This window comes from Paramormyrops kingsleyae, chromosome 3 (assembly GCF_048594095.1).
Source record: "Paramormyrops kingsleyae isolate MSU_618 chromosome 3, PKINGS_0.4, whole genome shotgun sequence".
NCBI classification, from domain to species: domain Eukaryota; kingdom Metazoa; phylum Chordata; class Actinopteri; order Osteoglossiformes; family Mormyridae; genus Paramormyrops; species Paramormyrops kingsleyae.
The window spans coordinates 24,567,592-24,593,786 of NC_132799.1; the positions used below are offsets into that span (position 1 = coordinate 24,567,592).

At 48.9% G+C, this 26,195-nt stretch overlaps 1 protein-coding gene across 3 annotated transcripts in view; it reads left to right on the forward strand.

The window, feature by feature from the left end:
- The window catches only part of LOC111846173 (contactin-1a-like), a 51,498-nt gene that overhangs the window by 17,747 nt on the left and 7,556 nt on the right, over window positions 1-26,195 (forward strand). For 2 of the 3 annotated variants that reach the window (XM_023816121.2, XM_023816120.2), the window contains 18 exons: window positions 8,745-8,859; window positions 9,325-9,363; window positions 12,208-12,334; window positions 14,003-14,184; window positions 15,145-15,240; window positions 15,318-15,524; window positions 15,951-16,050; window positions 16,242-16,423; window positions 16,959-17,083; window positions 17,337-17,454; window positions 17,738-17,888; window positions 18,324-18,451; window positions 19,835-20,004; window positions 20,717-20,840; window positions 22,194-22,361; window positions 22,453-22,602; window positions 24,702-24,772; window positions 25,556-25,790. In XM_023816121.2, the coding sequence (XP_023671889.2) occupies window positions 8,748-8,859; window positions 9,325-9,363; window positions 12,208-12,334; window positions 14,003-14,184; window positions 15,145-15,240; window positions 15,318-15,524; window positions 15,951-16,050; window positions 16,242-16,423; window positions 16,959-17,083; window positions 17,337-17,454; window positions 17,738-17,888; window positions 18,324-18,451; window positions 19,835-20,004; window positions 20,717-20,840; window positions 22,194-22,361; window positions 22,453-22,602; window positions 24,702-24,772; window positions 25,556-25,790 (2,485 nt within the window). In that variant the 5' untranslated portion in view covers window positions 8,745-8,747. Of the gene's footprint in view, window positions 1-1,885; window positions 2,070-8,744; window positions 8,860-9,324; window positions 9,364-12,207; window positions 12,335-14,002; window positions 14,185-15,144; window positions 15,241-15,317; window positions 15,525-15,950; window positions 16,051-16,241; window positions 16,424-16,958; window positions 17,084-17,336; window positions 17,455-17,737; window positions 17,889-18,323; window positions 18,452-19,834; window positions 20,005-20,716; window positions 20,841-22,193; window positions 22,362-22,452; window positions 22,603-24,701; window positions 24,773-25,555; window positions 25,791-26,195 lie in introns of those variants that run through there. The other variant, XM_023816123.2, reaches the window with a different exon arrangement.

The following is a 26,195-nucleotide window of genomic DNA, read 5'->3' on the forward strand; positions in this document are numbered from 1 at the left end:
GCAAAATCAACCTCCATGTCCCACGATTCACGATTTCTGTGCCATAACATATTTGGATTTGCCTGATATATGGGCTAAGATGGCAGACACTGATATTAGGTGATAGATTCACAGACAGCGTCACTGTGGGATGTACCATCTGTCCAATAGCAAATCCAAAATACAGAGTGCTGTCACCGAGGTCTTCCAGGAGGAGGTGGAGGACGCGTCCCACATTGCAGAAGCTGAACATGTGAGGCTTGCCTGGTTTTTATTCCGTGGTTTCTGCGCGCCATGGTGCTGTGCCAGAATAACGCGATGGAGACCTGTATTTACGGACCTGGGTCATGCAGCAGGGGGTCGCAAATATCAGAAGAGGACGGATGAGATGATGGTGGCGCAGTTTGCAGCTTCATACTTCAGTGTGGAAAGTTCTGGGTCAGGAGGCATGGTGCTGAGATGTTGGCAGTAGGCGACTAGCTCTCTTGTGGGCTGCTTAGGCTCTGCCCAGGAGCGGGGGGGGGGGCATGCTGGGCTCCCCCAGGTAAGCACAAACACACACACACACATCCATCTCAGGACGGCTTTGAGGGATCTGTGTCAGGATTCCATCCCGCCCTGACTGGTTGTATCCGGTCTTAATTACCACTTACATTGTCAATAAAGAGGAAATAGATAGACCGGTGAATCGGAACGTTCCGGAGAGAGCCGGTCCCAGAGGGGCGAGGGCAGCAGATAGGCAAGGCCGGGACACATTTGATCTGTTTGGAATTGCAGTCCGAAAGAGCTGCTCTGTGCCTGAGCAAGGCAGAGTGGGGCGACCGCTGTCCTGCAGGGGGCAGCGATGCAGCCAGAGGCGTTAGCCGAGGGTGTAGAATGGAGCATCTCCACCATTCAGGCCAGTAGGGGAGTCCTTGCGCTTTTACCCCGCTGTAAGGACATAAGGGACAGGTGGACACATGCGGCGCCTATAGGCATGCGCTCGCATCCCAGCTTCCGTCGCATTGCTCGCATATGCTGCTTATCAGCTGAGCAGATGCATCACTTCAGCCAAACTGACATGTTCATGACGAGCCCAAATGCGAGCTTCCAGTTAAGGCATCCAAAGTGATGTCCAGGCTTGAGTGGGACGCAGCCTCCATGAGAAGCTGCCTCCATCTGCAGGACGTGCTAAAAGCCTTCATGAAGCTTTAATCAGAGTCGTACCATCGACAGCAGAACAGCTGCTATGAAATGGCATCTCTTAAATGCCCCCGGGGTTATATTTCTACAGATTTTTTTATATTTAATTTTTCTTTTTATTTTAATTAGAAGTTTTTCTTGGTGGCTGTTATATTAAGTTTTTAATGAAAGCAGAGTAGTGTGGTATTTTTTCTCATGGCTAATTGCAGAGGACGTAGATGAATCAGAGATGTCTGGTCGTGAGACACATTATACTGAGGGTGTTTAGGAGGTTAGATACCTTGCAGCTCATGAAGCCAGGCCCATTATTAAAACGGTTTGGTTTCTGACTACATTAAATCCCATGTATTATTTTTTACTGATTACAGTTACACCCAGAAAATCAAATGACATCAATTGTTTAAACAAAACAGCTACCCGCAAAATAATAAATTCAGACATCATCATCATATTATTTTCCGATGCTCAAAGACAGAATTGGCTAAAATCTATAGTTGGGTGCATCATGAAACCCAAACGGTAATGTGCTGAGGTCACAAAGGGCTTGGCTCGTGCACAGCTAGTGGAGCCTCTCTGCCTGATTGCATTTGATCTTTAGATGCCTCGTCCATCTGTGGGTGGACGCAAGCTTGTCTGAGGGATCTAAAGACCACCTCCGCCCCCACCCCTCTCCAATGGGAGGTGCTGCTTTCAGCTGCAGAGCTTTGCTATTGTTGTCATGCTCTGTGGGGATTTCGCACTTTTTGCTGGAAGGAGCCACCAGCTTCCACTGCACTCATGCCTGATTAACAGCGGCCGCAGGCTTCGGTCTGTGGGCAGTGACCGCCCAAGCTAAAGATGAAGATGTGGATGACTAAGTAGCTTATTCAACTGCACAGAAAATACTTCATGAGTCTCTCTCAGAGGAGGTAAGAGGGAACCGACGTTAGTCTATGATGTTTGTGTTTTCCAGTCAGGTTTCCTCTAATGGAAGTAAATTAATAGGAATATAAGCTGATTTTTTCATTTCAAACTGGAGAAAAAACAGAACCTTTCCTCAGTCCGAATGGAAGAGATGTGCAATAAAACAGGCTTATGTGAAGATCTCATTAAAAGCTGAGATCAGATGAATGCCAGTTAAAGGCAAGCTAATGGGATCATTTGGCTCGATGGCTGGGTGTCGCATGGGCCCAAGTCTGTGGATGTCTCTGTTCCGGGGTTTTCAGGCAGGAGTACCAGTGTAACAGGTGTCTCAGTCCGGAATCTGCAGGAAGCACACAGGACAGTGACAGTGTTTGGGAATATGCTCTCTGAACTGATGAGCATGTTGGCTGGCTCCATAGTCACCAGTTAGTTCATTTATGCTGGCCTAGTTTCATAAGTGTGTGTGGCGAGACACTGAACAGTCCTGGAGACATCTCTGCAGGGTTTGATACTGGTGAGGAACCTCTGTAGGCTGGCAGCTCTGCTGTGCATGTGAGTCTTTGCTCACGGTACCTGGACACAGAACTGAGTCACATCCCACTCTATCATTCAGATTTCCTTTGTAAAGGAACAATGAGCCCACTGGGATGAATTCTATATGCAGTTCCATACAGCTCAGGCCTCCATGAATCTGTTTCTGAAATGGGGGCTGGTCTCCTGTCTTTCAAGAAGAACCACAACATCCAACGATGTGTGCAGAAAAAGCTGGGTGGTGAGCGCGGTTGATGCAGAGGGTGCTGATTCAGAGAGACGGACCTGGCGTCTGATGGGAGCAGGCTGAAGCTAGGAGATAAAAATGAGCAGATTATGTGCAACAATCCGGCAGAGACTGCCGCTTTGTGTACCACTCCGTGTGAGCAATGCTGTTGTCTCCCATTTCCGTTAGCTAAATTAAAATAAATTACTGTTTGCCTCCTATAAAAATCCCGCCATCACTTTACTTCAGGGGCCTGTATAATGTGTGTGGGTGCCGGCATTTCATTGGATAAATAAATAGAGAACTTGACGATATGGGATGGCATGTAATGCTGGGTACATTCCACAAAGTGCACCATTTCTTAATTGAAAATTACTGAAACATACTTCATTCAATGTCCCCTTTAAACTAACAGCTCCTTTAAAATATTATTAGTATAAGTTCAAATCAATACTGCCTTGTTAATAATATGACCTAAACTGTCATGATCTTCCTACATAGATTTGCTACATGTATGTTCTGTATGTTTTATGACTGTGACAATTTCTACGTCTGTAATCTGCTTTTTACTTGTAATCTCACTCATGGAGTTTCTGGTTGCGGTCGAGAAAACGCTGTGCCGCTTCTGACCGGCTTCCACGTTCTTGTTTACTATGTTGATTGTCCAGTTGGGTGTAACTTATGGGTTCTGGCTAACGTGGTGGTCAGTGGAGCTGTCCCTGCATGTGATAACCTACTCCTTACCGCAACTTCATGCTTGGCTCACTCAGTCCCGGCTCGGAGAGGCGACATATACTTTATGTATGGAGCTTGTTTTTGCTCGTCACCTGCAATATATTCACCGCTCCCCACATTGTTTTTATATAAAGTTTACTTCCCCAATCACTATTCCTACAATTTGGACGGTGAGATTCGAGTCTTCTAAAAGCTCATCAAGAAACTGGACTAGGAGCTCATTGAGATGCCTGCAGATCGCTACGTTGGGTGCAGAACTGTCAGTCTTTGACAGGTAAAGCAACATTCTGGAATGACCTGTCTACGGCGAAAAATCCGGACATGCTACTGCTCGTCAAAACTCCAAACCACTATTGACAACTGGACCTGCTTACACCTCCTGTCTATAGCTTTCTGTCTAAGCCCCGCCATACTTTGCCATATATTATATTAATTCATAGACCACTCGCTCCATCCTAATTTCTTCTCTGACTTCACTGAGATGCTTATTCTTGATTGTGGCATGTTTTCTGCAAGTATATTACTTGATGACTTCAGTATTTATATGGAGACTGGTTGCCCATCTGCTCGTGAGCTGGGGTCCATGTTGGATTGTTTCACTTTTGCAGCATGTTGATTTTCCTACCCAAGAAGGGTCATGCACTGGACCTTATTGGTTCCTCTGGTTTGCAAAATGTTCATGCTTTGGTATTTCAGATCATAAACTGATTGAGTTCTGTTTTAATTACTCTCTGCCTCGAACAAGTAAAAAAAACTGTGATTAGTCTATTGATCAGTCATCCTTCTCTGACTCTCTTCATGCTTCTCAACTCCATGATGTTCTTGAGCTGTCATGGCCCATACAGGTACTTTCTCTGTATAACTCCATAACATCACATGTTCTGCACACTTACACAGCTGTTAAATCATCTCTAGTCCCTACTACTCACAACCACCCCCCCCCCCCGCCCCGATTCACACCAGAGCTCTGCACCATGAAGCGGACGGGTACTAGATCACTTCTGCCTAAAATACAAATTAATGTTAATGGAGTTTAAGTAAAACCATCAAATACAGTCCATAACTTGGGCATAGTTTAATATTAGTTTCTCACCTTTCAGTCACTCTCTGACACAAACTGCATTTTTTCAGCTCCGCAACATCTCTCGCCTCTGTTCTTCCCTTAATGTTACTGACACTGAAACACTAATCCATGCCTTCATCACTACCCGTCTTGTCTATTCAATGCTTTGTTCTCTGGCCTCCCGTCTAAACTCATCAGAACTCTTACTTACTTACACATATGCAAAATTCCACCTACATCACTCCTGTTCTTCGTTATTTACATTGGTCACCTGTCACTTATAGAATCAAGTATAAAATTTTACTAATTACCTAAAAAGCTCTCCATTGACTTGCCCCTCAATATCATTGAGCTCCAACCTTCTATCTCTACCCAAATTCAGGCTTTCCTCTCTGGGTGGCAAGGCGTCCCGTGTGACAGCACCTACACTATGAAAAACGTATCAGTCTGTTAACATTTTCAAGCATCAACTGAAAACTCATTTTATGAATGCTTTGATGTATCTACCAGTACGTAGCATTCTTCTTGTCGTTGTTTCGCCGTTGCTGTTGTTGCTGTATGTGCCTTGCTTTATTGTATTATTGTTTGCATTGTAAAGTGTCCTTGAGTGTGAGAAAGGTGCTATATAAGTAAAACATTATTATTATTATTATTATTATTATTATTATTGATCGATAGACATTAGTCTTTCAGTACATGTTTAGAAAATATGTAAATTAGCATAAATTTCCTAATCCACTGCTTGCGGCTAGCCAATCGCAGTTGACCTTTCACCATGAAACTGTTTAATATCTCTGATTTTTCTGTATCCTGATGCCTCTCTCTGGTTCTCTTGAGAAAAAGTAATCTTATATGTTTATGTCCTGCTTTGAATTTAGCGCTAAATATCTTCTATCCACCCTGTGGTGTGTTGGCGACCGCCCAGGGTTGGTTCCAGCCGAGCCCATTGTTCCCAGGATACGCTCCAGGACCCCCGCGACCTCAGTAGGGAATAAGCTTTTTCGGACAATGGATATTTTCTATCAAAGTGTAATAAAGATACTGGCATTGTGGGTGTGAGTGTCTGCAGACCGGTGGCAGTGCTGTGATTCACACCACCAAGGTTGGGGTACGAATCCCCCCTCTGCTCTGGCTGAGTGTGGTTTACAATATAAGAACATAAGAAATTTACAAAGGAGAGGAGGCCATTCGGCCCATCAAGCTCGTTTGGGGAAACGTTAACGTTCTATGTCTGTGCATTTTGTATGTTCTTTTGTGTGTAGTTTGCCTGCTCTCTGTCTGTGCAGTTTGCATGTTCTGTGTGTGCGTTGTCTTTTTCCAGCAGCCCAGAAATATACAGTTAGTTTAACGTGGTGTCTCTAAATTTCCCATAGTGGACTTATGCTCTCTGATGGACTGGTGTCCATGCTTGGGTGTCCTTGCCTTGTGTTCCGGTCTCCTGTGACTCATAACAAGATAAGCTTTTGGAAGATGGATGGATATAATGAACTCCCAGTCTGTAGATATCGTACCACAGAGATATCATCACAGGTGTGTTTTTTCTTCTTGTACGAATGAACCATTAGCATCAAGATGCATCAGTGAATGAACTGTCCTCAGAGAGGAGGTTCTCTTTGAATGTGGCTCGAAGCCCATCGCTGAACCATGCAGGACAGCCGTTATCTGGGAGTGCTGTTCCTCTGCCGTAATTGGACCGGGTCAGAAGATTATCCCGATTCACCGATTAGCGAACTCGCTCAGCCGCTCCATCGGGAAGCGGCTGTCACGACTGACCGAGAGCTAGCCTACGGCAGCACCTTGTTCTGCTCAGAGTAAGCAAGGCATCACGCGCCATTATAAAAGATGGCTGAATGCTTGATGAGTCCAGTCTATTTAAATAGTGACATCTGTTATGCAAATATCAAATATACCTTAGCATTGCTGCAGCAAAGATTTAACAATCTAATTTTTATACAGTATCTGCACCAACTATTCATGTTATCCTGCACGTCGTGGTCTTCCTGATGCAACCCTAGAGATTATTCTAAAGAAATTGGCATGAATGAAAGCAGATCTGCTGAGGATAAGGGGGCTTTTCTGGCTATGGAATGGTGTTAGCGCTGTTAGCGAATGCTATCACATTGTAGCAGAAAAGGTCATTTTCCAGTGACTTGTCAGTTATAGAAATTAGCACATGTACAAAACAAGTTTAGGATTCTGTCCTTTCTTCTTTGAAATTGAGGTCACGTCAGGATAATCTTTTAATGATGTTGCTCCATCCGTAGGGTGAAGTCGTGACTTGACACTGACATTGTAAACACGGCACCGCCCTGCTTTGCTGCTCTGCTCATGCGGCATTGGGTATTTCTTCTTCACGGGGTGCCTTAGAAAAGGGGATTAGACAAAAAGAGGACCGTCACTGGCCTGTAAATCCTATCCTCTCTTCAAAGTGAGATGAGTTTCTTTAGGAAGACTTTCAGGTTGGAACTGGGTTGGGAGTGAGGAGAATAACATAGTGTTCAGTTGTATTCTGTGTGCTGAGCCAGGTTGGGTGTTTGTGGTGAAACCCAGTGAGGCGGCCACTGGCTGATAGATGACCCAGAATGTTCTCTCTCAGCGGGTCTTCTGGATCAAGCAGATCATTGGGTCATTAAACACTGTGCTTAGACCACGAGTGTGAGGACTGACTGTAACATGCCCTCCATATTTTTGCTTTTCCGGAAGCTTCCATGGGGAAGGACAATAATAGAATGCAGTGTTGCTCTCCGGCAGGATCCTGCGTTACACATTCTTGCTTCAGCCGGTTGTGCATCTTGACAGAAGCTTCCGGAAGGTAATGGTGCAACGGAGCATCTTGTGAGGACTGCATGGATCAAAGGATTGTCAACTGTTATCCTTGAGATTGACATCCTCATTTATCGTCCACGGTCATGAAAAGGCTGTGGAAAAATGCGATTGCTCCTTTAGAGACGTTGCTAGGATATTGGCGGCATGGGGCTGAAATAGCTACTCTGTTCCCCTCCGCAGCTGCAGACTGCAGACGGCATCTTCCGGGAGCGCGGGCGCTCGGCGTGACACGTACGCCCTTTGTATCAGCAGCTGGACGGCGGCCTCAATCATTTACTGTTGGTGGTTTATTGACCGTTCTGTCTGCAGACGCCGCACAGCAACGGCACGACCACGGGGGGGCGCCAGACGTAAAACGGCTGTGTCTTTCAGCTGCTTTGTGAAAATCTGCTACGCTGATAATGATGGCTGTGTTTCTGTCTTTAGCCTAAAAACATCTCGCACATTCCGACCGGCTTGCGATGTTCACACCTGAGCCGTCCTGGGCTACGCTGCCCCCACCTGACTGGTATCCCCTGTTGTCGTGTACATGGCTGCCAGGCCGCTTCCTTCCACGTCTGGTAAATGCCGTCAGGGATTGTATTAAACCTAGACGAGGTATAAATTTTGAAAGGCTGCCACAGACAGGGATGTTGTTTGAAGTTGGGCATCCTCACCCCTCCCACATCACCCCCAGCGTGCTCCCCCACCCCCGAGGTCTAACCCCACATCAGGCACACCTCCACGCGCGTTCCTGTTTACGGAAGAGCAGCTGGTTCCTGTCACGGTGTAGCAGTGAGCTCCGGTCCTCCGTATCGCTCTCGGTCCACCTCACCGCCCCGTCATGGCAACCGCCATCTTCGCGATTGCCCCAGTCACGTCAGTCATTCACAACATGCATGAAAGCTGTTTGTGCTGCTTTAGCAGATGGAAAAAACCAGATGCTACCGTCTGTCGCCATCCATTGACATTAACCTGACATGCGTCTGTGTCTCTCATTTTGGAAGGTTTTTGATCATGTAATTCACTGCTGAATTCTGATTGGTCAGGCGGGTCACTCGCATATACTCAGATGTGTGTCTCCATGTCAACCATCGCGGGACACCTTCAGCCTGTGGGGGGACTGGTCAATAACTGTGTGTCCTCCAGAGATAGAAAGAGTGTTCTGGAGGAAATGTGCGTCAAGAACATCTGTGGTAAAGAACGCGCATGGCCCCTTGTGTGTGCTTCATTCAGCTGCTTTTGGCGACCAAGGAATTCTCGAGGGTTGCTGTGGAGAATTTCACCTCACTCCCCGTATGCATCGCTGCTTCCTTGCAGGAGATGGCCCCCCCCTCGCTGATGACACGTGATAAATCTCACGCTGCTCGCAGTGTCTCCGCACCGATGACCATGTGGCCTGCTCTGCTGTTCTTCTTGGCTTCCTTCTCCTCCGGTGAGTGCTGTTTACCGCGGCCCGTGCCGGGAAGTGCGCTAATTGCTAATTGCATCAGGCCCGTCTCTGCACATTGCTACATTCTGTCTTACTGCAAAGGCAATTTTGTTGCTCCCAGGAAATGCACTGTTTATTGGACAGTCGTCTAGCATTGAGAATTTTCCCCTGGACTGATGCAGGTCCATGAGGCAGCTGAACTTTAATAGGTGGGATGGTGTGTAGCTCAGTAGCTCATTTGAACCGGGGGGGGGGGATATGTTTGGGCCGGATGAACGTGTCTAGAGGTGCCAGATGTGCAAGATGTTCCAGATGTGCCCTCGCTGACGATGTTCCAGCCAGGGCCCAGGAGTGATTGTGCAGAAGGTGCTCTGCTGAAAGTCCCCAAGACGGCGTCTGCTAATGTCTAATGAGTGTGTCTATTCAGTAGGCATCTTTTTTAATTGTCACTCTTCTCCTTCCCTACAGCCACGTCCCTCTATGGCGAAGAGCTCAAAGGCTGCGGAGGTAACGGCTGCAGCTGTTTTCATGTCTTCATAATGTTCATCGAGGCACTATTGTGGTGTAGCTGATACTCTCCTGATGAGGCCCGAGGCCACGACTCAGAGACCAGGCGGGGATGACAGTGACAGTGTGGCTGCCGTGTCTGTGTGGATGTGTCCTGTGGACAGGCTGGCCTCCCATCCAGAACGTTCCAAAATGTCCCCTGCCGTAGGTCTCAACATGCCAGGACAGGCAGTTTTGGAGGGGTGTTTAAATATAGCCGGATGTTGAATAATGGAATGAAGCTTCAGTCGCATAAGTACTTTGGAATGTGTTAGTTGTGATGCATCCCATCATGCTTTCCTCAGACACACACACATAGAGATAGGATGTGAAGCCTGGGGCTCTGAGTGCTGAGAACCCGGCTCAAGGCCTCAGCATAAACACAGATACTCTGCTAAGCATGGGATTAGAACCAGCGACCTCCTGACCCCAGGCAGAGGCCTAACCTGCGCAACCACACACTAGCCCCCCTGGGCCATGCTGGTGTCAAAGTAAAGCCGACGGTGTGGATGAAAGCTGTACCAGGATGATGAGTTACTCTTAGGAGCAACAAACGAGGGTTTTAATTATGAAATAAATCACCAGGCGGCTTAAAGGACACTGGAAAACATGCAGGAAAACATTAGCTTACGTTTTGTGTTCATTACCCATGATGCAGCAGGTGCTGACTGCGCTAGGTGCACTTGTTTTTCCCAGGATCTGGTCCAGTTACCTCCCCAGTAGGAGGTCGTAAATATGCAGTGTCGCCTCTTGCCTGCTTGACGGCCTCTGATCCACACACCTGTGACCCCGCTGGGCCGAAGCCGAAGCCCGATTCCTAATCACCGTCATCGTTCCTGAGGCTAATTACCCGCGCTGTTCCCTCGTTAATAATAGATTAGTGTTTGTACTGGAAGGCGTCTGCACATGTGGTCTTTCTGAACGGCAGGCGAGTTACAAGCTACCACGGTGATATTACAGTCAGAGCTGTCAGCGGGGGTCTGTCTGTAATGCTGCGTATGAATTAAATTACCCCAGTAAACAGGTTCATTTTACGTTATATTTCATTATCCCCTGTTGAGGGTAAGTGAGATGCGGGATTATACTGCATATGAATTCCGAGACGCTTCATACTGTTGATTACTTGCCGATTGTGATATTTCATGCCACTATGCCTGGTGTTTAGGTGCTGATATCTCACGCCTCCGTGCTGCATTTCCTGCAATTTTCACCGTATTTGTGCCGTAATGTACCAGATGGTGTTCGGGGTCATGGTGAGGCACAGCCCTTCTGAGTGGGGGGGGGCTTTTCTGGGCTAGCCGACCAGGGATCCGGTTACTGACGTGGTGACTTGGGGTGGGGGAGGGGCTGAGGCGGAGGGGTGGGGGGTTGGGCTCTCGCTGCTTGTCACTTGTTTGTTCTAGAGTCAGTATTTGTCATGGGAAGCAGAAACCTCAGCTAACCCACACACAGCACTGGGGCCTGTCAGACCCCCCATGGACGTTACCATGGTTACCTGAGCTATAACAACGGCATGCAAGCGTATAACGTACTATCAGCCTAATTCATACACTGATCACCCCCCTGCAAGAAATGCCAGGATCTCAAACAGCCACAAGCATGAAAATGTATAAAAAATTAAAAATTCATCCGCTACTAAGGGGGCCGCGTGTTCATGTCTGCAGGGGTCTGTCTGTCTGCTGCTGGGAATCTGCCACGATACGTGAACAGGCAGCGGTGCTGGACGTTTGGCTGTTTTTATGTCGGCGAAGAGCCGCCATGTGTGTCTGTTTACTGAATAACAAACAGCAGCCCTGGAAATGAGGGTGTAATAATGTGGCCGTCAGGCTGCTCAGTCTGTGTGTCTTTAGTGAGGAATCAGCTGCTGGATAATGTGCCGCTATGAATGATGCTGCTAGCGCGTCGCTTAGCAGCCGCGCATCGCTTAGCAGCCGCGCATCAGCAGCCGCGCATCAGCAGCACAGGCTGCTCACGCCGCCCTGCGCCCTTACGGCCCGCAGAAGGGCCCTCCGTCTTCCGGGAGTCCATCACAGTGTGCACTGCAGGGCTGTGTGCGCTGGGGGGGGGGGGGAGGTCCATCACCCACCCGAACGAGAGTCCAGCTTTTTCGGATCCCTAGGATCCTGTGCCCTATGATGTCACCCTTCACAATAACCCCCCCCCCCCAGCTCCTACAGTGTGGGTCTCTTTTTAATCCAGAGATGGTGTGCATTACTGTGTGGCCTTTCCTGGATAAAATGGGCAGCTTCACCCCCCCTTTATGTTTGGTTCTTATAAACTGGGATGGCTGCCCCCGCCTTCTTAAAAAAATGCGCGTCACTTTGAATTAAAGCGCCTATCAAATGAATGTAATGTAATGTAATGTAATGTTTTGTCTGTAACAAACTTTGTCTAAGTAGAAACTCCAAAACAATATTAGCAAACTCTTGAGAGAGGATTTTCTCTTTTATACATTCAGCTTGGAACCCGAAGGTCATTCCCAGGGAGAATGACTCTGAAACCTTTTTGAATGGCTGTTGATGGACATTCATATTTAAGCCCTGGGTGTTGAAGGCGGTTCTCCTCGTGTGATATGTTCCTGTAATGTAATGAGGCGGTGGCTGTGAGTTGGCTCAGGCGCCCCCTGCTGGCTAACCCATGAAGCACATCATTTAGCATTTACAGCTGGGACGCTTTACTCGCTCCCAGGCAGAAGGCTGCTGCTCCCTTAAATCACTCCGCCGCTGTTCTATGGCAGTTCCTTATCAGCTGTCTCGTTTAATTTCCTGACGCTCATATAGACTCTTCCGCTGTTTGCCCCCCCAGACAATAGTAGCAGTTCCGGCCCGGTGTTCGAGGAGCAGCCTGCGGACACCATCTACCCAGAGGAGTCTTCAGAGGGACAGCTCCTGCTGCACTGCCGCGCCCGTGCCAGCCCTCCTGCTGCCTACAAGTAAGCAGGCTCCGGCTCGAACCCGGAGCCCCAACCCCGCCTCCCACGTCTCTTCACGCTGTGAGGCATGTGTGTGTGTGTGTGAGTAAACTGGCATCGTAGCCTGCAGCGCCGTGTGCCACCACTCTGAAAGCAGCTGCAGAGCTGAGTTTGCTGGGGCTTTGTGCTTGGCCCAGTGACCCGAATGGGTCCAAAAGGATAGGCAGCACTGGTGTGGCGTGACCCAGCGGAACGATTATGTAGCTGTGAGGCTTTAAGGGCTGACCAGCCTGCTCTTCCTGAGCTGGCACCCAATACCAGCGCCCAGGGAGGAGCACCCCCCGGTTCCTGCCTCCCGTTCCTGCCCCCAGCTCCTGCTTCTGCTTCCTGTCCCCCGTTCCTGCCCCCAGTTCCTGCCCCCGTTCCTGCCCCTGCTTCCTGCCCCCGGTTTCTGCTTCTGCTTCCTGCCCCCGGTTCCTGCCCCTGCTTCTTGTCTGCGGTTCCGGCCCCTGCTCCTTGTCTGCCGTTCCTGCCCTTTGTTCCAGCCCCTGCCTCCTGCTCCTGCTTCTAGCCCCCAATATCTGCCTCTGGTTCCTGCCTCCAGTTCCAGCCCCTGGTTCCAAGCTTCCTGGATATCAATTTGCTGGAGGCGTGTTGCTCCTTGAAAGCTGGCCCCCATCTCCCCAGTTCATGTTGGGTAACTAAGGGCTCTTTGTAGTGCATCCAGTGAAAGTAAATACAGGCTGGGGGGGGACACTGGCCCAGCTCCACCCTCCACCCCCCCCCCCCCGCACTCAATGTGAGCCCGGCCGTGTTTCAGCCTTTTGTGCTCTGTGGATGCAGTCAAAGTGCAGATTCTGAAAGCAGCTCTTAGAGCAGTGTTTCAGTTCCATTGTAGGCCTTTTAAACATAGAGTTCTTAGGTGGACAGATCAGACAGAGCACAAGGATGTCAAACAGGATGTTGTTAGGGCTCAGTGCTGCAGGAATGTGTTGTGACTGGCACCATTTGCAAAGTCGCCAGTGGGCCACTCAGGTCACATGCTTCATGTGAGCTAACAGTGGAGGTGGTCTGCAAATGGCCCAGTCAAGTCACATGACCTGGATGAGATCACAGCGGCGGTGGTCTGTGAGCTACCCAGTCAGGTCAAATGACCCAGTTCAGGTAACAGCAGGGGAGTTCTGTTACTGATCTGTGATTGGGCCAGGGCGAATCTCAGTACCAAGAACGCAAAGACTGTACTTGTGGTCTTGGCAAGACCGGTCTTGCGAACCTGCCTTCCAAGAATGATCTCGCAAGATCATGAGGACAGAGGTCCAATTAAGGTAACTCCGATTAAGGTAATACAGTTATCCTTCACACTTTCTTCCTCTGCCATCGCAACAGTACGCAATGAATCATGGGATTGTTCTCATTTGGCAAGGATGCCCCGATGCATCCTTGATATTTGGGGGGGAGCAAGACCAACGTGGGGATTTTTACCATCCTCTGATCTTGTGATCTTCTGCACTGGAAGAAGATGTAAGACGGGTACGCGAGAGCATAAGTACAGTCAAGTACACATTTTGAGATTCAGCCCCAGTCAGTTCAAGTGACCCAGATGAGGTCGCATAGGTGGTCTGCAGAGGTGGTCTGCAGAGGTGGTCTGCGAGTGGCTTCTGAGCATCACACATCTGCGTGTGACGTCAGGTGGCTGCTGAATGGCCAGGAGATCAAGCTGCTGGAGGAGCCAGATGAGCACTACAGCCTGGTGGGCGGGAGCCTACAGATCCGGCAGCCGGACCGCAGCCGGCACGCCGGCAATTACAAGTGCATGGCACTGAACGAGTACGGCAGCATCGTCAGCAGGGACGCCGTCGTGAGGTTCGGATGTGAGTACCACGTTCCGGGGGGGGGACCTGTAGGTACCTTATTAGCCCGCTTCTGTCTCTGATCAGTGGTTCTCAACTGGGAGGCTGCGGACCCACTAGGGGGCGTCAGCAAGCACCGAAGGGGGCCGTGTAATTTACTTGAAAAGCATACAAAAACGTACGACATGGCTATCGATTTATTTTCGAGATGACACAATACCCTTTATATAGATATACTCTTGTGCCTTTAAATTAGGCTCTTAAAGATTTTTAATAGAAACCAATATTATTACTTCCTGGTTGTACACGAGAGCTTCGGTCGTGACGTTACACAGAATCCCAGAATTCACAGAGAAAATTAGATCAATCAGTTAGCAGCGTCTCACAGGGAAGCTGACGGGGGGAAAGGCCAGGAATCATTGGTACGAGGTTAATTTTGTTTTAAAACATTATTAAAAGTATCATAATTTGCAGTATTTATTTCATTTTGTTGAAGGCTGATACCTTAAAATGAGGGTCTTTTCAGTTATTAAGTGTAATAGTTGTGAGGCTTCTGGTGTTAAAGCCATTTGCCAAATTGGTTTTAGATTTAGTTTTTTTTACCTTAAACCCTCTCTTCTGAGAGCAATATCATAAACTGAGACTAAAAGAATGTTATTGAAGTGAAACCTTGTTTGAGTCGTGTTCAAAAGAAATTACATTGTTTGGCAGTATAATGAAAATAAAATGTTCATATTAATAAACATTAGAAATTGTTGTCTTTATTGCAGAATGCATACAGGAAAATATCAAAACCTGAGTAGGGGGGCCCAAACATGTCTTCCTGGACACAGGGGGGGCCTTAGTTAAAAAATAGGTCGAGAACCACCAACCTGGGTTTCCACCCAGGATACACCGCAGGGTTTTGGGTGTATTTAGCCCCCGTTATGGGTTCTGTGCCTTTCGGAGGGTGACCTGCTGTCTCTTCTGGGCTCCTGACAGACTTGGATCCTTTCTCCACTGAGGAGCGGGAGGCTGTGTTTGTCAAGGAGGGCCAGGGGGCGGTGCTGCTGTGTGCTCCACCCCCACATCATCCAGGTGCTTCAACGTCGCGCTTCCTCATCTCCACAGGAAGCAGGATCTCCCCGGTTCACCCATGTATTTCTCTTCCTCAGCTGAGCTGTCATTCCGCTGGATGCTCAACGAGTTTCCGATCTTCATCCCCTTGGACAAGAGACGTTTCGTCTCCCAGACCACGGGAAACCTCTACATCTCCAAAGTGGACTCGACCGACTCGGGAAACTACTCCTGCTTTGTGTCCAGCCCGTCCATCTCCAAAAGTGTCTTCAGCAAGTTCATCCCACTGGTGCCAATAACAGAGCGTACGTGTCCTTCGTGGGCGGCCTCTGGGCTGCACCATCACCACCACCAAGGTCGCTGGCATTCACAGATGGTACCACATCTCATGACCTTTGTTCCTGAAGTTTATATGTAACAGGCAGAACAAAACAGCCAGGAAATGGTAATAATATGTATTGACGTCACCACTCTGGCCTTCTGGGTGACATTCATGTGGAACATGCAAAAAACTTGGGCTGACGTGAACGTTTTAGATGAGGCTTGTTTGGTTCAGTATGGTGCACCTACACTGACCTGAAGGAGTAATGAAGCATGATTGTGAGATGTACACACAGGAGAAGCTTTTAATCAATAAGCCTCAAATCTAATTCACGGCTTGGTGTTTTCAGGCTACAGTGATGTCATTTCCTTCTCGATATCTTCAACCAGCCCATGCTCTCTTTTCTCAGGCCCAATCCGGAAGTATCCAGCAGACATTAAGGTTAAATATCCGGACACCTATGCTTTGGTGGGACAAAACGTGACACTGGAATGTTTCGCTCTAGGAAAGTAAGTTGGAGGGGCTGGATCATGCCTGATTGTTTCTGGTCACTGTATGGGTTCCCTCAGTGGGTGACTGGGAACATGCCAGCGTGTTTGCAGTCTCGCTAATCCGTATTTGAGATGATGCTTGATAAGCTCCTCCTCCCAGGGGCGGATGCAGCCTTTCCCGCTCACTGGCCACTGGCCACTGTGTTCAGTCCCATCCCAGAGGTCCGCTGGAGGAAGGAGGACGCGGAGATGCCCCCCCGCCTGCAGACCAGCATGGCGGGCGCCTTGCTGCACATCCCCAGTGTGCAGCTGAGTGACGAGGGCACCTACGACTGCGAGGCTCTCAACTCCAAAGGCAAAGACCGCCACAGGACCAGGCTGTACGTGGATGGTACGAGCACAGCCCCGCCGACGACCAGCAGGGGGCAGTGGTGAGGTACTGGGGAAGCTTCACGCTCCACCTACAGCCTTGACTGGCCCGGAACTGCCTGGAAAGACAACGTCCTTGCATACACCCGCAAAGCGTGACTCCTTAGCCTTCTAAGGATGAGGCCTCCCCAGCTGAACCGGAATTTTAGGGACAGACCTACCTGGCGTGAAATGCTGAGCCGTGTACGTCCCTAGGGGCTGGAGCTCACTTTGGATCGAAGTATCTGCTTATCAGCTGTCTAAACTACTAATTCTAAAACATGGTCTATAGTCAAAGTTTGAAACGTTCCATAAATACATTGAATTCCTATGAACATCAGGGTCATGTGACCAGGACAAGCAGCTAAGAGATGGATGGATGGATGAATAAATGGATGGATGGATGGATGGGTGAGGGACCTGTACAGCTCACGGTAGCTGTAGAGGTGCCCTGTGTATCTGGTATTCTTCTCCCCGGGGTTGGAGATTGATGGTGGTTCCTTCTGCTCTTTGGCCAGCTCACCCCGTGTGGGTGGAGCACATCGTCACCATGGAGAAGGACATCGGCAGTGAACTGACCATGTCGTGCGTGGCCACCGGCAAGCCCAAGCCTCACATCCGCTGGCTGAAGAATGGCGAGCCGGTAAGGAGCCGTATCCCCGTGAGGCTGCCCTTCCCAGTCTGCCCTTCCCAGTCTGCCCTTCCCAGTCTGCTGCCATGGAAACAGACCCAGACAAGTGCTTTCTGAAGAACCCCTGGACCGTTACTCGGTTTTCTGTGGTCCTCTGCCTCTCCAGCTAATGGGCCAAGGGCCACCCAGCAGTCTGACTGGAATAACTGGGGGATAAAGGGAGACGCTGTTGTCCCTTTGATATATTGCGGGTGTGGCTTTGCAGCACGGCAGAGGGGAGCTGAAGTTCGACAGGTTGGCGCTGAGTGACTCCGCAATGTACCAGTGCATCGCAGAGAACAAGCACGGAGTCATCTACGCCAACGCCCAGCTGTATGTCATGGGTGAGTCACCCCTGGAGACCCCGGGGGCCACAGACGGGGCCCTAAAGGGGGGAATAGTTAGGATGACAGGGGCCCTAAAAAATTAGGAACTTAATTGGATTGGTCTGGGTTGGGGGCCCAGTTTGATATGCTGTTATGGGGCCTAAAATCTCTAGTGGTGCCCCATGTGACAGTTCAGGGAGGGGCTCTTGGGCGTGTCAGATTGTAGGCTCTGAACATTTCCCTGTGGTTAACAGCCAGTGTCCTTGTTAAAAACATGCAAGCTCTTGTTCCTTCCCGCAAGCTTGCTCTCCCTCGTTCGAGAAGAACCCCGTGAAGAAGGAGATCCTGGGCGCCAAGAATGGGCGGGTGGTGATAGAGTGTAAACCGCAGGCCGCCCCCCGAGCTCGACTGTCCTGGACCAAAGGCACCGAGCTGCTCTCCAACACGTCCAGGTGTGTCTGCTGGCCCATGCTGGCCTCCTAACCCCTGTGAGATAATGGACCAGTGCTTCTTAAAGGGCGTCTCTCCCAGCAGGAGCTGCATGCAGGTCTCGCTGGGTTTTAGTCCGCGTTATTCGTCATCATAATGGGGGATTTAAACCCCATTAATGTTGCATTTTGGCCTTCAGTTCAGCATACGCTTCCTCCGAGTGCAGAGTGAGGCTTTTTTGGACAGGGCCACCCTCCTGCCAGCGTGATGAATGATACCCCTCGTAATTCTGATGTCATACGCCAGGGAGTCTCTGTTTCCCGCTTCCTTTCCTTGTCATTTTTGATATTCCATGGTCACCCGTGACCTGCAGCCACTGCGTTTATGGGCCACCCCAGTCCTGCCCTAGACGGGCCACCTGCTGTGATGGCACTGATCTTTCCCTCCTTTTTGGGCAGAATCCGCATCTGGGAGGATGGCAGCCTAGAGATCCTCAACGTGTCCAAGGTGGACGAGGGGAAGTACAGCTGCTTCGCTGAAAACAACAGGGGCAAAGCCAACAGCACCGGGTCCCTGTCCATCACAGGTGGGCTTCGGACACGCCCCTCTGTCAGGCGGCCAATCAGGTGGCCTTCGTATTTACATAAAGAGCAGGGCTTAGGAAATAAGGAAATTAAATGTCAAAGTCTCAGACTGACCATTAGTATCAAACAGGCCAAATTAGATGTATGTAACATTTTACAAACCATCAAATGGGTAGATGTCTGTGTGGTTAGATACTTGGTGGGTAGATGTTTGGTGACTGAATGTTTGGTGGGTAGATGTTTATGTGACTATATGTTTGGTGGGTAGATGTTTATGTGAGTATATGTTTCGTGGGTAGATGTTTATGTGAGTATATGATGGGTGGGTAGATGTTTATGTGAGTATATGTTTGGTGGGTAGATGTTTATGTCAGTATATGTTTGGTGGGTAGATGTTTATGTGAGTATATGATGGGTGGGTAGATGTTTATGTCAGTATATGTTTGGTGGGTAGATGTTTATGTGAGTATATGATGGGTGGGTAGATGTTTATGTGAGTATATGATGGGTGGGTAGATGTTTATGTGAGTAGATGTTTGGTGGGTAGATGTTTATGTGAGTGGATGTTTGGTGGGTAGATGTTTATGTGAGTATGTTTGGTGGGAAGGTCTCTGCCACATCCTGTTTCACTGAAGCCTTCTGGCCCTGCTGTACTGCTGTCCAGTAAATATGCTTCATCTCTCCTGCCCCCTGCTGGTCAGTTTGATGAAGTAACTAGATTAATTTGTCGTGACCCTTTTATTGCCCAAGAAATACGTAGACCATATAATAATAATAACAATGACAACAACAATAATAATTCAGATAAACATGATAAGCAGATGGCAGCGCAGTGGTGCAGTGCTGCCTCACAGCAAGAAGGTTCTGGGTTGGGTCCTCGGGTAGGGTGTAGGACCTTTCCGTGTGGAGTTCACACGCTATCCCCTTGTTCGCGTTGGTGTCTGCAGGGGGCTCCGGTTTCCTCCCACAGTCCAAAAGTGTGCACGGTAGGTTCATTTGTGAAGTTGGACCTGTGAGTGTGTGTGCCCTGTTGTGTTTTGGCTCCCGTCCAGGGTTGGTTCCTGTCTGTGCCCGTTGTTCCCGGGATAGGCTCTGGTCCCCCTCACAACCCCAGTTAGGATTAAGTGATAAGCAGTTGGAGAATGACTGGACAGATGATGTGAAAAAGTCCTTGGTACTAGTCTGGCTTTATTACAACGGTTCATCGTGCCTAAGATATGAACTTTTAAAATTTAATACATTTAAAAAATTAATTTTTTAATCATTGCTCAGTCCACAGCCCATCTAGGTATATTTGGAAATGGAGTGACCCTCTAGTGACTGAGACCAGCTGATTCTCATGACCGCTGTGACCTTTGACCCTGAGGGCGGGCTGTGTCTTCCAGAGGCCACCAAGATCACGCTGGCCCCGTCCAACGCCGACGTGCAGGTGGGGGAGGACGCACGCATGCAGTGCGGAGCGTCACATGACTCCAGCCTGGACATCACATTCACCTGGGCGCTGGACGGCCACGTCATCGACTTCGACAGGGAGGCCGAGCATTACCAGCGCACGGTGCGGAGTCATGGCTAGTGTGTCATGCATTAATATTAATGTGTTATTCAGTGTTTCATTTCTGTTCTGTTTCTGTAATTCAGTGTGGCTTTACTTTAAAATATGGAATGCAGTTCAGGTTGAATGTACTGTACTTACCTAGATCTGTACTTACATGTAAAATGTACCTTTATTTGTGTAACTTATATGTCACACTTGCTGAACCTACTCAGGACGAATGGGCCTTCTCTGTTAGCATGTGTTATGTCCGGCGTGCATTTCTGTCACCTTTCAGTTATGGCACTCTGGGTCGGCACTCGCTTTGGGGCGGCAGATCTCTGTGACCTGCTTGCCTTTGATGGGCTAAAACAAGCCCTCTGTTTGTTAGAGAACAGGCAGCAGGGCCACTGCAATGGTCACATTCCTGACCATTACCGTCCCCTTAAAGGTCGCGGCCGCGTGGCCCACCAACCAGGAAGTCACATGATCTTTTGAGGCTTCTGAATGTCAGTTTACCACCAACGGCCGCCCACACAGCTCACAGCTATAGCATTTCTGACTGACGGCAGATAGGGTTTGTGTCTCCGGTAGCCACACTGGGGTCTCTCGCTTGTTCTGACTAAATCTCTGCCCAGAAATGGCGGCATATAAAAATAATGGGATGTGTACTGAACGTAAGCAATGGCGATGGGGTGATGGCAACTGACACAGGTGCCTGATGCCTGTCTAGCAGAGCCGGGAATCCAGCAGCGAGCTGCACATCCGGAATACGCGGCTGAAACACGCCGGCCGCTACATCTGCACCGCCCAGACCATCGTGGATAACATCAGTGCCTCAGCCGACCTCTTTGTCAGGGGTGAGTCCCTCCTGCTCTCATCCACATGCGGAAACTGCCAATTGGAGAAGGCAGCAGCTTCATTACTGAGCGACTCGTGTTCTGATTGGTCAGGGCTGTCAGTTCTCACGCATCGGGTGTGACACTCACGCTTTCAGACTCTCACGCTCACCCCAGAAATCTGGCAAATCTATATTATTCCAATATAAACCTAAAATTAGCTGCCTCAAAAGCATTGGGGTAGTTTGCAAACCCTACAGACTATCTACAATTTGATAAAACTGCTACATACATGTAAATAAGTGTGCAGACTTGTCTCGAATTGAAAAACTCACTCCAATCAGCTGACCAAAGTTGGCAACCCTGCTGACTGGTTATTCTGCTTCTGCTGTCGTCATGGCAGGGGTTGTTATGGAAACAGTCTCATCAGTAATCACATCACTGTTGAGCCGAGGAATAAGGCACTTAATTCCAGAACCTGCTGTGGGGCACCAAAAAAAAATAAAAGAAAGTTTCATTCTCACCTGTCAGCAGAGCAAGATGGGATCTGTGAAAACCAAAGAAATCCTGAATGGTTGTATTTGTACTGGTATAAATGGTAAATCAGGCAATATTACCATTACCAGCATGAAGCTCTGTCATTAGCATGTATCGTTTTTTTTTAGCACCTAGCTCTGTCGTTAGCATGTAGCTCTGCGCTTTTGTCAGTTTCAAAGATAGATTCGATAGAGGCTGTCCAGCAGAAATACACTGAGGCTGAATCTCAGCCTGTCTCTGAGGGTCTGTGGACCTTGGAAAAGAGAAATAATCAGGCAGGGTGACGTATGATTGGTTGCTGAGTGCCCTTTGACCTTTACACAGCTAGATCCTCACTGTGGTTGGCTAAAAATTGACTACATCTGATGTATACTGGACATAGTGGTACATGATTGGCTGCTGGGTGCCCATTGACCGTTACTCAACTGACACCTCACTGTGGCTGTTGTCAGCACAGAGTCTAGAGCAATACTGGAGGAAAAGATGTTTTTCATCAAGCAGCTTATACACGCAATTCACTGCAAACACGCTTTATCAATTAAACCTCCACTGGCGTGAGCTGTAGGATAATAAGGATTAGTAGAATTAACCCCTGGTCTCGTAATTATGAACATGAGCCACGGATTTGTGCTTTTTGAGGATTATGTTTCATTCTGCATTTCATATCTGTTTCTGTGGCTCAGAAAATGGGGTCGCAGGTGCAGGAATGCAGAAGGATCCAGTGAAGAGAAGCTGACTTTGAGATGTGCACATGTGTTTTGTACGGAGTACAGAGTGTTCGCCTGTACGTGTGAAGGAAGGTTGACCGCAGCTGGCTCACTCTCTCCCCCTGCACAGGTCCCCCCGGTCCGCCACTGGGCATCCATGTGGAGGATATCAAAGAGAAGTCCGTTAAGCTCCTCTGGAGTCGAGGCCCGGACAACCACAGCCCCATCTCCAAGTACACCATCCAGGCCAGAGAGGCCTCCTCTGCGAACCCCGACGAGTGGAAGGACGTCAGCACCTGTGAGTCCCGCCGCAAAGTTTCTGCTGCACCAAGCAGCTTTCACAGCACCAGTGGAAGATTTAGCCACGAAAGTGGTCGTCCTTGTTACAGGGCCGCCAAACGTGGAGGGCAACGAGGAGACCGTCACCGTGGTGGACTTGATTCCCTGGACGGAGTACGAGTTCCGCGTGATAGCCACCAACACCCTGGGTACCGGAGACCCCAGCAGCCCGTCCCCCAGAATCACGACGCTGGAAGCAAGTGGGTCCCCGTCCTTGTAGCTCCTCAGGACGGCCACTGCTGACTTAATGACACAAAAATCTTTCTGACAGATTCTGTATAACCTTCTACACCCTTCTAGTGCATCACTGATGTATGTTTCAGTGAGGGAGAATGTTTTATATTCTAAAGGCGGGTGTCATTTGTGGTAGAAATTTGTGACACTCAGTCGGTGCTTCAGATTATGATGTCGCTTTACTACTGAATTCAGGGAGCAGCCCGTTCACTGCCACATCCATGGTTCTACCCAAAGAACTTTAAGTTAACATCCCCCCCCAGAACCGGACCGAACTGGCTGGGGTGAGGCACATACACTTTCTGCAGACTGCATCTTGTCTAAACGAAGCACATGCGCTTTGTACAGCCTTTACTTCATAAGCCTGGCCAGCCTCATGCAGCCCCCACTCTTTCTTGGTTTCCTGCTCCGTCTCCAAACTTACATTTCTGTTCTCTGGCCAGCATTTCTGCTCCTATCTAATGAGCAAGTTCAAGTACATATTGCTACACTAAGCTTACATTCTTGGATGTTAGCTGCCTAACACACAGGCACTCGCATCAGTATTTAAAAGCTGATTACAAAAATATCCCTCTAGTCAGTTTTTCTCTCACATTCTTCTCCATCTCTGATGGACACCCATCATCCGCCAAGATGGTCTGAAATGTGAGAGCTCTGCGCTGAGCCACCTGCCGCTTAACAGCTGCCCTTTCAGTTGACCGATTGTGCTTCATGTGAAGTTCCTCACACGTTCAGACACGTCTCAAAATTGCATTTGCATTTGTCAAGAAATGCCATGGCTCATTCTGGGTATTAACATGCAGTTCCACAAACTTTGGCAGCAGTATGTATCAGTAATACAACAGGCACCACTGCACTGATAGGACAAATGTAGTTATGAAGTCATAGCTGTAGCATAAAAAATGTTCACCCATCCTCTGAAACCACTTATCCTATTCAGGGTCACAGGGGGTCTGGAGCCTATAGGTGCAAGGCAGGGAACAACCCAGGATGGTGCACCAGTGCATGACAGAGCACACTCACACACCATTCACTCACACACCATGCACTCACACACCATGCACTCACACGCCATTCACTCACACGCCATTCACTCACACGCCATTCACTCACACGCCATTCACTCATGCACTCACACGCCATGCACTCACACGCCATTCACTCACACGCCATGCACTCACACGCCATTCACTCACACGCCATTCACTCACACGCCATTCACTCATGCACTCACACGCCATTCACTCACACGCCATTCACTCACACGCCATGCACTCACACGCCATGCACTCACACGCCATGCACTCACACACCATGCACTCACAAAACATGCACTCACACACCATTCATTCATACATGCACACCTATGGGCAATTTGGTAACTGGGAGGGTGTATGGGTATCAGGTCACGTGTCAGGGTCAGCTCCTGCTGTCCCAGTCTGTGTCCTTTTCCCCGTTCTCCTAGTCTGTAGTGTTTCCCCTGCTCCCCGTTGGCCGCATGGCTCAGTGAGCAGAGTGTGCAGCAGTTATTCCCTCTGTTGTGTGTTCCAATCCTCTGTTTTTTTATTTTGTTCCCTGGTGTTTCTTTTGTATGAGTTTTCTAGTTCCTTTGTCTTGTGATTTGTGTTCGGTTTTGGTTCCTTGCTTTGAGCCTTAGTTGTGTTTTATCGGTTTTTGTTATTCCCAGTGTTAGATTCTGTTTTTCCTATTTCTCGGTTAGTTCTCAGTTTTCCCGTTTAGTTCCCTGAAGTTAATTAGTTTCACCTGTGTCCTGTTTTCCCAGCCTTGTTGATTGATCTCACCTGCCCCTTGTTAGTCTTGTTACCCCTCTGTATTTAATTCCCTGCCTCTGTTCAAATCCCTAGTGGTTCGTTGAGTTTTTTTTTTTTTTTTTTGGATGTCAGTGAAGTTATGTTGTTTGCTATATGTCATCTTTTGGTGTAACGGTATCGGGTCATATCCCGTATCTCGTACCTAGATGACCCACTGTAGCCACAGCCTGACCTTTGCTGGTGGGATCAAAAGGGTCCAAAAGGTGAAACAAAGTATCCTGTTGACTTTTCAGTTCCTGTGGTGGCTCCATCGGACATCGGAGGGGGTGGCAACATCAGCAGAGAGCTGGTGATCACCTGGACGGTATGTGTGGCTTGTCACATCTCCACGTAACCTTCCAGGACAGCTCTTTTCTATCCGATTTATTCAGAGGAATGACGCAGGAGCACACCATCCGCCCCATAATGTGATGCTACATTCACCTCATGTTGATTAATTTACCAGATGCTTTTATGTAAAGCAACAAACAGCTGAGAAAGCAGGTCAGACAGTCCCTGGAGCAATTGGGGGTCAAGGGCCTTCTCTGGGAGCCAACAGTGACATCACAAGGTCGACTCTGGGATTTGACCCAGCAACCTTCCGATCAGAGGCACAGCATCCTAACCTGGGTGAAACTTTTACTGCTCACCTATAGTACACTATTGGGTCAGATGAAGAGCCTTCAGCAGAAACAAATACGTGCAGTGGTAGTGAACATCTGGTAGGAGTTTGTTAGCATTCTGGGCACTTGCCAAAAATGGGGGGGGGGGGAATGTTTTTTTTTTTTCTTCTGAAACTGCCAGCTTCGATAGCGAGTCCATAGGGGTGCTGTTGAGGTGCTGTGCTGTGGGATGCATGTTGGCCTTTGATCAGGGTACTGTTTTGATCCAGGGTCAAACCGGGAGATTAATGCTGGCCTTCTTCCTCAGAGGCTCGGAAAGGATGAGCTCTCGATGTCTCTGTAATGAAGTGCTGCTTCACCCCCATTCTTCCAGCCTGTCAGGCTCTCTGTCTCTGTAGTGAAGTGCTGCTTCACCCCTGTGCTTTCAGCCTGTCAGGCTTTCGATGCCTATGTAATGAAGTGCTGCTTCATCTCCGTGCTTCCAGCCTGTCAAGCGTGAGTACTACTATGGGCCGAACTTTGGCTACATCATCGCTTTCAAGCCGCACTATGACTCAGAGTGGAGGAAGGTGACTCTGGCTGACCCTGAGGCCAGACAATACATCCACAAAGACCCCGCCCTGCCTGCCAACACAGAGTTCCAGGTCAAGGTCAAAGCTTTCAACAACAAGGGTGAAGGCCCTTATAGCCTGACAGCCATCATATACTCGCCACAAGATGGTAAGGGTCAAAGGGCAGTGAGGGTCATGGGTCAGACATAGGAGCCAGTATTGTAGCTGCCCACAAAGACGCTGCACACAGTTGCTCATGAACTTTACTCAAGTGCAATAACTGTGTATATCAGTGTTTAATGAGAGCTCAGAAACCAAAAACAGAAGCAGAGCCAGCAGTGAGTAATTATGAGCCTCACTCTGTTAATCAGCTCTAAACGAGGCATAATTAGCATGTGGCAGGGTGTCTGTATGGAGTCAGTACCACACACAAAATGGAGGCTGTTCATCTGTACTGGGATGGAAGAGGGCTGGACTGGGAATGAGCGGGGATGACTGAGAAGCTCACATGTGTAACTGGCAGACCCTGCTGTCCCTAAAGAACCATGACATCATGCTGTAACTGGACCGTACA